Here is a 15,420-nt window from a genome sequence, read left to right on the forward strand (position 1 = left end):
CCTCCTGCATAGCACCAACCCCCACACAGAGCCAGGCCCCTCGGAAAAGCCCTTCCACTGCCTCCGAGCCGCACCTCTACACCCGCGTCCTGCGGTCACCTCCCTGCTGTGACCGCGCGCGTGTTCCCTCTGACACCCAGAAACATCTCCACCTGCAAATGGTCGCTGCCTTTCACGGGAGGTATAATCTCTGTCTGCTGCACAAATAACGTCTCTGCGATCCTGAGTGTAGCAGCCAAGAAAGGCAATGTAAAACAGAACAGTTGTACTGAATTACTGTACCACACTTATATCAAAGGGAAGATACAACCAATTAGATGAAATTAGCAATCTCTAATAACATGTATTTCGCAACCCAGAAGTACTTTCAGATAACCTATAGAAAAAGTTGTATGCTGAACTTTAAATTCCTTAACTAACATAATACAGTCTAAAACCAAGTGATGATTTGTAAGTTATTTTCCTTGTTCGATCGAACAACTGTTAGTTGTGTAACACTTTCACCTAGTACGATATTTACATTTATTATGGTTTCCTGATCCAGCACTACCTTTAAATAGCCACTTTTCCAACTAGTCTTAGCTCTCAGTTCATCCAATCCAGTTTTCTTTCTCAACCCACAGAAATATTGTTTACTCAGTTATAATACAGCTTAAAAAAAACCCCAACTTAAATTTGTCCAAGTTTCAAGCTTTACTGCACATTATCAGATACTTGTTTTCTATATAAATAATTTCTTACTGTTTCATTTCAGAATTCAGAATTTGTCTAATGACACCTAAATATCAATATAATTCCTTGAGAGTCTCATCTAGTCCTAACAAGTTAGTAAAAGAAGTCAGAGACACTTCTGAAAAACAGTGTACATAGAAAGTCATTGCTGAGAGAGGTAATTAATTTGGATTCCTACTTACTCATTTTTCCTTCCCATTTTCCGCAACCCCCCGCAAGCATTTTTCTCCAATCAAATCAAACTAGCTGATCCTTCATACCTGTATGTTTTGTAAAAGAGACATCTCTTCAGGGGGACCTTAACCACGTGTTCCTGAAGGCCCACAAAAAGGACACTCTGGCTGTGCAGGATCTGAAGGCTCCTGATGGGCTCTCGCTGACTTTTCGGCAGGAGCTCAATTTCCTCGAGCAGGCAGCTGCTTGAAGTCTGGTTCATTGGGGCAAGCACTTTCTTAATAGTGCCATAGTCTGCAAAGGCAAGAGGAAAATGAGTTACTAAAAATCATACCAGCAATTCTACCTACTTGGTGTCATTCAGTGAACAAATCTTCGTCCCATGCTGGCTGTTTTAAAGGAAGCCTCAGAATGTGGGAGTACTTTGACTGGAGTTTCCTAAATTGCGTATAGTACAGTGAAAAGAACTTGAAAACAGCCATTAAAGTTTTCTATGTGACGTAACACAGTAAAAAAATAATTTTATTAGGGCAGAACAGACTTTACAGCAGTAGTCACTAGAAAACAAGCTTTCAAAGTCTGGCTATTATAAATGCACATTCACAGCAAGGGTTATTGATTTCAGTTTATCAGATTGTACTACACTTTACTGTGTTTAAAGCAGTTTAAAAAGCAATAAAGTCCATCATTGCCCCAGTCTGTTTTAAAATTCTATGTGTTAAAAACTATGGGTTTCAGGTATGTATCGCATTCATTTAATAAAGCACATATGCATGAATATCTGCAGGTCTTAATTGAGTCTAGGTGAATATAACAATAAAACGAGTCTGCATTCCTTCTTACTTCTCTGGATTTTGACCTCTGAAAAATCATACCTTTTAGCATTTGCTCTTCACTTCTATTCTTACTGTGATTTCTAAGCAGCATCACAAACCAGTGTCAGGCGACTGATTAGATTTCTGATTCACTCATGCAAAGTTTTTAAATAATTTAAAAATATCAAAGAACATTTGTTCTGAACACAAAGGACCACATTCTCACACTGATAAATATTTTAGGTAGCTGTCTGACCAAAACTGCATTATGCAATCTTCTATGTGCCAGCAATAGTAAATATTAAAGATCCAACATTGCAAACACATACTGAGATCAGCTCTTACTCACGTGAAGTCTCGAAAGACTGTAATATCTCTTGTGAGTCGCTACCAATTACAAGACAAATGTTTGGGATGCTCTGTTCTGCAGCCCAGTAAATATGATTTTTGCAATCGCTAGCAGAAGGCCAGAGGCTTGGTGGGCAGCTGGCAGCGCGGGGTCTCAGCACGGGTCTCACCCTGCCTTGGCAAGAGCTGGTTTTAGCCGTGGCAGCAACTGTCTGGTGGCCACGTGCCTGTGGCCTCCCCGCGTGGGCTTTGCTCTGGGAGCGCCCGGGGCAGGGGGCTGGCACCCCTACGTAGTCACTGCGGGACATGCAGCCCCTCCGGGGTCGCGGGGCTGGGGGAGGCAGCGTGTGGCTCCCAGACTTTGCCTGGGAAGTGGTGAGGAACAGCGAGTAAGCAACCTAAAGAAAATACAAAAAAGTAGCCTCAAGCAGACTCCAAAACTGTAGAGGAGGTGGAGAAACCAAGATGCTAATTACTGTTAAAGTCTTCTCCCCCTTCCTGAGGAAGACTGAATAGTCAACCTTAAGACCTGGAGAAGTACTGGAAGGGGGAGCATAACACCAAATAACAGGGGGAGTTAGTAAGAAGTTTATATAAAAGTTTTTAACCATATTATTAACAAAACTTTAATAAGTAGATAATATGGACTTAATTTTATTAGACAGTCAAAACTAATTAGATGAACCATAAATGCTTAGCTCAGTGCATTCCCCTTTGTCCATAACAAGATTTTGAGTGTAGCAGATCATGTCTGTGTGTTAAAGTCTTCTGACTGATCTCTCAATTCTTAATATAATCATTTCATATAACTGTTTATATTTTTCTCCTTTCTTGGTATAAACAAGCCTGTCAGGATTTACTGTATGTAAGAGTATTTGTCAGAAAAAAACTTTTATTAAATGACAATTTTAATTGTCATTAAAATTTAACCTTTTTGATATCAAAAAAATTTCTAATTTGACTACCACTTTTTTTCCAAACAACCTAAAGTGGAGTTACATCCAAAGATTAATTAAACCTTTGCCAAGAGTCAGTTTTGTCTCACAATTAAGTGATAACCAGCTCAACTGAAGAACGTAACAAGCAGTGTTTCCACTGGCGACTGCTGGATGCAAAATCTCAACTACAATGACAGCAAGTTTCAAGGTCAAAATATGGTCCGAGAAGTGCCCAGAAAAAAATCAGTGGCTGTATTAGTTAGTCACTGAGTGAAAAAACAAATGATTTTTTGGAGCACAGAAGCTGGAAAAATGTACTAAGAGGAAGAAAAGAAGAAGCAGTGAGATCATTTTACGCACGTAAATGAGTTGGTATCACTTTATAGATCAGTTAGTACAACTCTATATCACTTGTCTAACTGGCAGCCAACAGATTCAGTATAATTCATGATACACTGCATTTGGCTTGCCATCTTTTTCCTGCATGAGACAAAAATCAGGTATGCATTTAGCATGTGCTTCTCATACAGACTACTATTTCTTCCCCTCACTGTGCCGGGTCTGGCATCTGTAGACTGAGTCACTTGCTATCACCTCCCCAAAGATAAAAGAGAAGAAAAAAAACATAACTGGAGGCCTCCTTCCCCCATGCCTACATACACATTTAATTCAGAAGTGCAGCTTTGGACAAAAGAATATGATCAAAACCCAAATATTTTGTGTTTCTTTTCTCCTCGGTAAATTTGTTTATTGTAGAGGGCAGAATTACAATTTTTTTATGTTCAGGTCTATGACCTGGAGAATATGGTTACAGCAGCATACTACCCTAGAACGAAATAAAATATTCTCACTCTGAGAACTGCCACACTAATGCCTTCCCCAGGACAGCTGTCATTGCTCTTGTTCTTCCTTCTGATCTTGGCATACAGTCTCCATTCCTCCCATTTCCTTTTGCTTTCTTTCATTATCTCCCAAATCATTCCTTTCCCATTTGTTGTCTAAGAGGATCAGCGCTCATACAGAAATGTCAAAAGTCACAAATGACTGGGCTTTAAGTGAAGAAGCAGTGCCGGAGATCCCACAGATTATCAGGAAGAAACACTACCCTTCACAGCAGCAATGTGGGTCATATGCAAGTTCAGTAAAAAGGAATCAAATGTCATGCGAGATCTACCTCTGCCTCAGTAAACTCTCCTACTTCTGACCTTCTATAACCTATCTTCTCTGCTTTAAATTCCTCCTGCCTATTACTCTGATTTTGCATGGACCACCTGAGAGCCCAAACGAGGGTGAGGGTCTCTTTTTATTCTGCAACTTTGAGACACACACAGATTGAATTGGCGGCTACGTTCATCAGACTATGGTACATAGCAAGGGTGGGAGATGTGGTGGTCAGAGGCCAGCTTGGGCTTAGCGACCATGAAATGATAGAATACTCAATACTTAGTGAAGTAAGGCAGGGGGCCAGCAAAACGGCTACCATGGACTTCCAGAGGGCGCACTTTGGCCTGCTCAGGACACTGGTCGAGAGGGTCCCTTGGGAGACAGTCCTGAAGGGCAAAGGGGTCCAGGAAGGCTGGACGTTCTTCAAGAAGGAAGTCTTAAAGGCGCAGGAGCGGGCTGTCCCCATGTGCCGCAAGAAGAACGGGCGGGGAAGGCGACCGGCCTGGCTGAACGGGGAGCTCTGGCTGGGACTCAGGAAAAAAAGGAGAGTTTATCACTTGTGGAAGAAGGGGCAGGCAACTCAAGAAGAGTACAGGGATCTCGTTAGGTCGTGCAGAGAGGAAATCAGAAAGCAAAAGCCCAGCTAGAACTCAATCTGGCCACTGTTGTGAGAGACAACAAAAAATGTTTTTACAAGTATATTAATGACAAAAGGAGAGCCAAGGAGAATCTCCATCCTCTATTGGATGTGGGGGGAACATTGCCACCAAGGACGAGGATAAGGCTGAGGTACTTAACGCCTTCTTTGCCTCAGTCTTTAATGGTCAGAGCAGTTATCCTCAGGGTACTCAGCCCCCTGAGCTGGAAGACGGGGACGGCGAGCAGGATAAACCCCCCATAATCCAAGAGGAAGCAGTTAATGACCTGCTACGCCACTTGGACATTCACAAGTCTATGGGGCCGGATGGGATCCACCTGAGCGTGCTGAGGGAGCTGGCAGAGGAGCTTGCTGAGCCGCTCTCCATCATTTACCAGCAGTCCTGGTTAACATGGGAGGTCCCAGGCGACTGGAGGCTTGCCAATGTGACGCCCATCTACAAGAAGGGCCGGAAAGAGGATCTGGGGAACTACAGGCCGGTCAGCTTGACCTCGGTGCCGGGGAAGATCATGGAGTGCTTCGTTTTGAGGGCGTTCACGAGCCATGTGCGGGACAACCAGGGGATCAGGCCCAGCCAGCACGGGTTCATGGAAGGCAGATCCTGCTTGACCAACCTGATCTCCTTCTGTGACCAGGTGACCCACCTCGTGGGTGAGGGAAAGGCTGTGGATGTGGTCTGCCTGGACTCCAGTAAAGCCTTTGACACTGTCTCCCACAGCATTCTCCTAGAGAAGCTGGCGGCTCACGGCCTAGACAGGTGCACTCTTCGCTGGGTAAAAAACTGGCTGGACGGCCGAGCCCAGAGAGTTGTGGTCAACGGAGTTAAATCCAGTTGGCGGCCGGTCACGAGCGGTGTTCCCCAGGGCTCAGTACTGGGGCCGGTCCTGTTCAATATCTTTATCAATGATCTGGACGAGGGGATCGAGTGCTCCCTCAGTAAGTTTGCAGACGACACCAAGCTGGGCGGGAGTGTTGATCTGCTGGAGGGTAGGAAGGCTCTGCAGAGGGACCTGGACAGGCTGGATGGATGGGCCAAGGCCAACTGTATGAGGTTCAACAAGGCCAAGTGCCGGGTCCTGCACTTGGGTCACAACAACCCCAGGCAACGCTACAGGCTTGGGGAAGAGTGGCTGGAAAGCTGCCCAGAGGAAAAGGACCTGGGGGTGCTGATTGACAGCCGGCTGAACATGAGCCGGCAGTGTGCTCAGGTGGCCAAGAAGGCCAACGGCATCCTGGCCTGTATCAGAAATAGTGTGGCCAGCAGGAGCAGGGAGGTGATCGTGCCCCTGTACTCGGCACTGGTGAGGCCGCACCTCGAATACTGTGTTCAGTTTTGGGCCCCTCCCTACAAGAAGGACATGGAGGTGCTGGAGCGTGTCCAGAGGAGGGCAACGAAGCTGGTGAAGGGCCTGGAGCACAAGTCTTGTGAGGAGCGGCTGAGGGAACTGGGGTTGTTTAGTCTGGAGAAGAGGAGGCTGAGGGGAGACCTCATCGCCCTCTCCAACTACCTGAAAGGAGGTTGTAGCGAGGTGGGTGTTGGTCTCTTCTCCCAAGTAACTAGTGATGGGACAAGAGGAAATGGCCTCAAGTTGCGCCAAGGGAGGTTTAGACTGGACATTAGGAAAAATTTCTTTACTGAAAGAGTGGTCAGGCCTTGGAACAGGCTGCCCAGGGAAGTGGTGGAGTCACCATCCCTGGAAGTATTTAAAAGACGTGTAGATGAGGCGCTTAGGGACATGGTTTAGTGGGCATGGTAGTGTTGGGTTGACAGTTCGACTCGATGATCTTAGAGGTCTTTTCCAACCTTAGTGATTCTATGATTCTAAGGGTATGTAGCTATCGACCTCCTCAAACTACACTAGCATGTAATACTGGCTATATCAGGCTTCCTTACAGTGGAAAATCATAGCTGTTGCATCAGTACTTTGCTTTGCTCCAGTGTTTCCAATTCTACTACAGTGTGTGCAACATTATGCATCCAGCCTCCAGCAAAGATTGCAAATTTCCTAAAGAACTTGTAAAAGTCCCATCTTCAAAAGTGTTCTCTGTTCAGCCATTTTCACAGCACAGTTGCAAAGCAAAATAAAGAGAGAAGTAGGGAAAGAAATGAGTCTTGAATAGGGCTCTGAGGCATGAAGGTTTTCAGACCTGTCAAAATCTTTCAAGTGAATATTTACTTTATAATCAAACTACCTGTCCACTTCTGCCAAGAAATAGCTAAGAAGAATTGTAAACACAGACCTTCCTAATGGATGTAACTTTATTGCCATGGACACACGAAAGTTCCAGTTTCATCACAAATGTCAAGGCTGAGTCCAACAGCTATTCAAGAATCCAAATGAATGGCATCTTCGCATCCTGAGCGTAGGCAAGACATGCTGGAATAGATCCAGACACCCGACAGCCTTGATTTAAGGATGATGGAGTATATACAGGAGAGTAAAAGATAATGACATTGGCCAGAATGAATAAATAATGTGCTTTGTTAACTTGTACTGCTATACTTTTAGAGAGACCTGCAAAACCAGCAACTGAACATTAGAAATCTAATCACTGTGAATGAAGATGAAGAGGAAAGAAACATTGTAGTTGAAATATTACTATGTAATGCATAGGAGACTATGAAGAACTGAATGGAAAACCTGAGATGGAGTAGTAGAGAACAAGCTTGGAGGCAACAGAGTCTGTAATGAACAAAATGATAATGGGACAAAATCAAAAGATGATCTCTAAAACTGAAAAGCAAAGTTTAAGATGTAAATGGTATAAAGCATAGCCAGCAATGGAGAACACTGCAAGAGTGTGGTTGAAATCATTATAACTTCTATGGTGATATTTCCTTTCCTGCAAAGGAAAACAGAAAATGAACACACAAACAAACGGCAGACGCAACAAACTAATAAACCTGTAATTTCTTGAGTTTCCTAACAGACATAAGAATACTCAGAGAAGCTGTAGCAACTTTTTGCTATGGAGAAAAATAAATATTTATATGAGCTATTATGTTTACAAAATATTGCTGCATTCTTCAAGCAAAAACATCTTTAACAAATCGTCCAAAATGAGGCAGTACTGAAGAAAGTTCATTTCACTTTTTTAAAAGAAGGGAAAAAAACCTCTATCCATACCTTTTTGGGAGGGAAACACTTTCAGTCTTAAGTCTTGCCATATTTAACAGTGAAAAAAAATCTAATTTAATCTTCATTTTATTGTAGTTTAGACCAACCTTGGAGAGAGGGTTGGTCTCCAGAAAGCAACTGAACCAGCACCAGAACACAGAATCCAAGTTAACGTTTTTCAGAGAAAGCTACGGTATCATCTTTCAGTAATGTTGCAAAAAAAGTCACTGGTGCCTTCTAAACTATATAAGTTGCCAGCAAAAGAAACTTGTAATAGTTTCAAATATATCCTCAGGCCAGCTGTATGCCTATGTTTGTGACTTTAGAAGTATTCCTATACTTTGTGAGCACAATAAGGTGCCTATATGCCGCCTTGCATATACCAAGAAAAATTCAAGGAACAACAAAATTGATTGCAAATTATAAACTAAGAACAGTCAAGGTAAATAAGGGCCTATTTTGCAATTTCCCCACAAAATACGGTTTAGAAAAGCAAGATGTCTTAAGCAGATGAAAGAATGTGGTCAATACAGAGGAAAGGGGCAGTCAACACAAGACACAGAAAATGGAAGCTAAAGCTATATTCGGTACTTCAAGTGACATTTGTAACTGAACTTGAATACGGTACGACCTATGCAAGAAATACACTACTCTATGTATATTCTAATACATTAAAACAGACTCATTGACACCCTTAACAATCTGTCAACACAATAATCAGGTTTTTTGTTTTAAAGAAAAGTTTAAAATTAATAAATGGATATTTGGGAGAATACATTTTAAAGTGTAGTTGAAATGGATACAAATTATGCATATTTTCAAGTGTAATTTGAAATAGACTTTCGAAAATTATATTTATTAACTACTTTGATTTTGTCCATTATACACTGTTTTTGCATATTATTTGTTGTATACAAGTTATTTTTCCAGTGGGAAAATAAAAGCATTCAGACAGTATGAAGACTGCTGAAATTAAAGAAAAAAAATCTGTTAATGTTAGATTTCTTGTAAATATTATCCATATGTGTATATAAACATTATTTATATTCATCATATAACATTTGTATTAATTAAACACCATAGAAAGAGAAAAAATAGGGAATTAGGGTTGTCTTCAAGGCACAGGTCTTTCAGAAGAATAAACTGAAATACCAAACATAAAATTGATGTAAAGAACGTATAATAGTACAAAATAAAAGAAAGTGCAAGGTGATTGATAAATATCCTGTCACCGTGAAAAAATGCGTCATCAGTATTTGCTTTCCTCCACTACAGGAATGGAAAGAAAGCCCCACTGCAAAGCAGAACATGCATTTGGTTAACAGCAGAAAATTATTCCAATGACAGAAAGTATTAGGTTGCATAAGAGCTTAAGTGCGCTCAACACAGAAAAAAGACACAGGAACAGCTAATGCAGCAGCTGGTTGAGCCTACAAAGGGAAAACCCAGGACTTTAGCAATCTGTGTAACATCAAAAAGATGCATATGGTACACAGAATATGAGAGGATTTAAAACCTGCTCTTTTTTGCCCTTCCTAAAAATAACTTTAAAATTAGTTAAATCATTGGTAGAATATGGATAATTAAAGCCTTTGCTATAATCTGTTTTCCCATATGGGGATGGGGTACAATTTGGTTTAAAGCAAGGGCATATTTAGAAGATAAGATAATATAACCATTCTCTGTAACTTAATTTATCTTTTACCTCCAGGTTTCTGAGATATGTATTTATACTTGATTTACAGAAATAGGTTTTTAATCATACTACAGCCTAAAGGACGAGTGAAAGACTGACCTTCACCTGTTCTGCTTTAAAAACTAAAAATATATTATGGGTAAATCACAGAATCATAGAGTTGTTTAGGTTGGAAAAGATCTTTAAGATCATCAAGTGCACCCATTAACCTAGCACTGCCAAGTCCACCACTAAACCATGTCCCTAAGCGCCACATCTACACGTCTTTTAAATACCTCCAGGGATGGTGATTCAACCACTTCCCTGGGCAGCCTCTTCCAAGGCCTGACAACCCTTTTGGTGAAGAAATTTTTCTTAATGTCCAATCTAAACCTCCCTTGGCGCAACTTGAGGCCATTTCCTCTCGTCCCATCGCTAGTTACTTGGGAGAAGAGACCAACCCCCACCTCGCTACAACCTCCTTTCAGGTAGTTGTAGAGCGTGATGAGGTCTCCCCTCAGCCTCCTCTTCTCCAGGCTAAACAGTCCCAGTTCCCTCAGCTGCTCCTCATAAGACTTGTGCTCTAGACCCTTCACCAGCTTCGTTGCCTTTCTTTGGACACGCTCCAGCACCTCAATGTCTTTGAAGTACAATGTCATTGTAGTACCTCTACAATGATACAGAAAACAAAAAGAATATAGTTTCATTTTAAAATGTCCACGATAATTTACAGAGTTTTACTTTAAATATTTTCATATTTTTAAATGTATATTCATTACTTCTTTGGAAAAAAAAAGTTAACCTCAAAAATGAATATGGAATTTTGATGCTTTGTCAAGGCATAAATTTCAATTTTTTAAAATTTTTATTTTTATTTTCAGAGCTGTTTTACATGGTCATAGTTTGTCTCTCCATTTGAAATTAAATGACTGTTTGAACAATCTGGTCAGTGTGCTAGTTAATTCATTCTTTTTCTCCACTTTTAATATATTTCTTGGTATAATAAAATATATATGATGTGATTTTTCTACAAGTTTAAGTCAAAAATGGAGGTTAAAAATCTGATCATGTTCTGTTTTGCAGCCTTGATAGAGAATAAAAACTGTGAGAAGCTTACGAAGAATTTCAACAAGAAACTACTGTGATTGCCTTGCTATCACAGCTCATTATCATCATGATGATAACAAGACAAAGGTGGATATTAACAGAAATACAGATATAAAGCACATTTATTAGATTAAAAAGATAATTATATAATTGTATAACAAAAGCTTCTAATAAATATTGTAGCTGGAAATACAAAAAGAATTTTGTTGCATTTCCCCAAGACATGTTGTAAATTGTTCTGCCCTGCTAATAGGGAGACTTATTTTTAAACACTAAGTAGGCTAAATGAAATGCTGGTTACCCTCTGTGCCATCACTTACAGGAAATAGAAAAGCTTAAGCTCTCCCTTATTCAGTTTCCCTTAGTTCTCCTACTCCATCGTAAGAAGAAAAATGTATGTTGGAGAAAAAAGTATGCAAGCAACCTGGAAAACTCACAAATCATTGCTCATGGACATTTAATTAAATTTCAGTAACCCATGTGACAAACTTGTTATTATAAAAGGTAGTAGTAATACCACTGAAAATCTGGAACCAAAATAAATACTAATTGGTTTCTGTCACCTGCAGAAAATATACACAAACCACCAAGAAGTGAGCCTGCCCTAACTGAAGTTCTTAGATTACCTAGCTGTTTTTTATAGTTGCAAGAATGCGAAACAACTAAAAATCCACATAATCTACCAAGTGAACTATATTTCTAGCTGAATCGTTACAGCATCATCAATGTGTCTCAAGAAATTGGACTTTATAAGTAGAACAAGAGATGTTTTAAAATAAAAACTACAGTCTGGGGCTTGAGAAATCTTGCAGCTTGTTCATGTGAGACCTTAGCCCAAAATAGTGAATATGTTTGGTCTTGCAGTTTTTGGCCCCATGTGGAGTAAACATAAAAACAGGTCCTTATTGGTTTTAGGTCTACTCCAGAAAGAAAAGTAGGGGGGTTGGTTTTTTGTTTGTTTGGGTTTTTTTATGATCCCAGATTTTAAACCAAATCATTCTCTCTCCATGCCAAATTTCAAAGGGCTTTGGATTTCAGAGGTTGTTTATGTATTTCTGCTATTGCTAGAGAGTAACTATAATCTAAGAATCCTTGGCCATATAAAACCACAGACTTCTACAGCTTAAAAGCTTTTAGGAAACTCCAAGCACAAACATAGTCATCGTTGGTCTGCCAGTATGGTTAGTAGAAAGAGAAAAGTTAACAAAAATGAGCAGGGAAGCAAAGACTCCCAAATCTAAGGAAAAGCAACTTCCACAACTAATCAATCAAAATTTCCTGTTTCCTGTCATACTCTACACAGTTCATAGCAATCCTACAATTAGATATTCAGTTTTCTGGTTTCTGGTCTTGACAATTAGAAAGAAAGAAAGAAGTCTTTAAATGGTACATATATCATTTGAATATATTTTAGTAAAAGCTACCTTTACATTATATACAAACAGTTATACCACAGAGTGTTCAGTGTATTAACAGTTTCAAAGCACAGAATAGTTGGTTAACTATCACACTTAGGAAATAGAAAAGGTTTGGCTCTTTCTTTGAAGAGAGTTTTGGAAGCAGCAGAAGAAAAATGTAGAAAAATCTTACATTAAAATATTCTTCTCTGGGTAAGACCCCTAGTATTTCTGCAATCTGGTTTGGTTTTGTTTTTCTATTCTTGGATGTAACAACAGCAGTTTTGAAAGATAGTCTATAAAAAGCAAGCACGCACAGTATTTTAGATTTACTTTCTTTATCTTTGGCTCCAACTCCTTATTCCCTCTTTCCTATTACATTTCAAGTAAATATTGATGTGCTTCCTTACAGTATTGGAAATTAATTTGAATTAAAGCTGAAATGATACAGATTGTTGATAATGCCTGTCAACAAAGGAGGTATGATGGTCTATTACAGGTCCCCAGGCTTTTATGCAGGAGAGAGAATTTAATTTATTTGCCAAGAATCTGAAAGGTGCAATTTTAGCCACAATCTATTTGCATACCTTCCGAAATGACTGGCAAGCTTCTTAATGCCCTAGTGGCTATTCCAAGAGAAACTCAGTTGTACTTCTGCAACTAGAGAAGTTTCTCATGGCTGTATGTCAAAATATAATATGTATTCATTTTATGAAGGTTATATTTATGGACTAATCTTTCTACACAGGAATTAGAACTATTGATTCAAAGACTCCTTTGAATAAAAAAACACTCATCTGGGTACTAGTTATTCCAAAATAAGGAGCTTTCTTCAAACAAAGCCATGTGTTTGGCAGGGCAGAGAAAGAACATACAAATTACTGACAAACACTGTCCATCAATTATTACAGACTAAACCCACACCCACCCCCCAAAAAAAGAAATTTAGTTACAATTTTCAAATACAACAATTTTGCAATTTATCCATCAATGGAAATCAGGACAACTACCATCTCAATCCTCTCTTTATTGTTTTCTAGAGAAAGCTTTTTAAAGCTTAATGCATTCTTTAGAACACTTCTATCCCCTGTAGACTTAATTCCCAAGTATTACAATGTCTCAAAAGCATCAAAGAAATATTCAATTTGCAGTTGAATCAGCAAAGGCTTCTTCCAGTAATTACCATGCAAAGAGTTAAAAACCTGCTTTAATACAGAAAACATCTACCACTCCTTAAAGTAAAACAGATTGTAAGTTGGTACAATCAAGGTTTCCACTGGCAGTGTTTCCTATGAATCAAAAATGTATTCTATTTTAGAAAATAGTACATTTTGTGTACCATTCCCCAGTGGCCATTTCATGCCTCCTATGTCAAATTGGAATTTAAAGCCAGCTCCAATCAGATTTATTCAAAAATCTTTCAAATAAATAGAGGATTCAAGTTCTAAAGGGAAATTCAGATTTATTTGAGACTAAGATGCAAAGCAACTAGCAGTTAAACGAAAGCAGCATGCCTTTTTTTGAAAGACTATGTCTACAAACTTGAAGCTGCTAACTCCTAAAACTGAAATCTCTTTTTTCTGCTTTCCCCTTGGTCTTTTCTAGAATTTTAAGCAAAACCCCACGCTAAGCAACAAAACACATGCTGAATTACATTTCTCAGCCTCCACATCAATTAGGTCTGTTTTCTTCACAAAGAAAGAATATCAAACCAAATCACTCCTTTTCCTCAGCTTGTTAGATTGAAGCTCATATACACTAGTGGCAAATTTTTACCCTCACTAGATCTAAAACAGATGTTTCTTCCTGCCTGACAAAAGAAACAAAGTAATTTCAACAATCTCAAAATGTATGTATTTTTCATGAATCACGCTCATTGTTCACACTTTTATTTACTACTTCTCTTCCATTTTCATTCTTACAAGTGATTTTTAGCTTGCCAAAGATGTGACTGAGAGGGATAAGATAGAAGTTCATAAATTTTTTTCTGATTTGGAGGAGCTGAGTATATCCATAACAGTTCATGCACTCAACTTACTCAGAAGTAAGACATATCTTTAGAATACCTATAAGCAAAAGCTATAGCAGCTACAGTTCCTTAAGAGGCTATAGTCAATAAAAACCCATTTATTAACAGTAATGTCTATGATACATTACTTTTATTTATATGACATACAGCATTAGTTATTTTAAGACTTTATGAAGTGGTATCTTTTAATGATCTTTTATTTGCAACCTCATTTAATTAGTTTTCAATAATAAAAGTTTTAATAAAGAAATTGCTCTTATGGATCAATTTGGAGACTTGTGAGATCTGTGTTCAATCGCCAGCTTTCTCTCTCTTAAGACTCCATGTGTGAAACTGGTATTCAGAATACCATCTAAACGGAAAAAAATTTAAATTTGAAACTTCACTTTTTGTAAAACTGTTTTATGTAACTATAACAATATCTTAGTATAGATACTTTAACAGGTACCGTTTCCTACGGAAGATTTAAAACTTCTTTTGTTATGCTGTTTTTTTGTACACTGACTTGATTTGCTGACAAATTCAAAACCAGCAACAGGCAGTTATCTTATTCTCCCTCAATGTATAGGAGACAGCTGAACCAAAGACAGAAAAGTCTCAGCTGCAGCCAAGAAAAAATCATGAGAGTCGTGTTAACATACACCAGTGGGGAAGAGGATCAAAGAGCTGGGAACCAGGGTGAGAGAGATAAGCAATATACTGAGCCTGTGAAAAACACCTCTTCCTTAGTTTCAGCAGCTTCTGATGTGATTTTATTCCCTGCAAGCAATAGGTATCTTCCATGTCCTCAGGGAATTTCAGGGAGCACTTACTGCTTATTTAAAAAAAGGTATCGGAAAAATATTTTAATAGTCCTTGCAGCAGGGAGCAAGGCATCATCTCTCTAGCTGAATTCTCTACCTACTTGGCTTGTGAGCTGCTGTGCTCCTGCATCTGCAGGCCAGATGAACCATGTGCTCTGCATGCAGATTAAAACACCATCAGTGAGTGGATCCGGGTGGGCTCCTCCCCATCCACAGCAGCCCCTTCTCTCCTGGATCAAGCATTCAACAAGGAAGTGGAAGAGATGGCTTTGAACTTTGAAGCCCAAGAGAAATTAAACCTCAGCTCTACATACCCCATGAGTGTTGCTACCATCCGGATCACTGTATCAACAGGTTGACCTTTCTCTCTCGTGTTGCTGTGTTCATTGCAGAGGATAATCCCATGGAAGTGTATCAGATTTGCTCAAGGCATGGCTACTTGATCATGTCCCCATACCAAG

General features: G+C 39.5%; 1 protein-coding gene across 2 annotated transcripts in view; it reads right to left on the reverse strand.

The window, feature by feature from the left end:
• Window positions 1-15,420, reverse strand: part of SEMA5A (semaphorin 5A) — a 352,567-nt gene that overhangs the window by 105,691 nt on the left and 231,456 nt on the right. For both annotated transcript variants that reach the window (XM_075142440.1, XM_075142441.1), the window contains one exon: window positions 993-1,200. In XM_075142440.1, coding sequence (XP_074998541.1) covers window positions 993-1,200 — 208 coding nt within the window. The remainder of the gene's footprint in view (window positions 1-992; window positions 1,201-15,420) is intronic.

This window comes from Calonectris borealis, chromosome 2 (genome assembly GCF_964195595.1).
Source record: "Calonectris borealis chromosome 2, bCalBor7.hap1.2, whole genome shotgun sequence".
Taxonomy (NCBI): domain Eukaryota; kingdom Metazoa; phylum Chordata; class Aves; order Procellariiformes; family Procellariidae; genus Calonectris; species Calonectris borealis.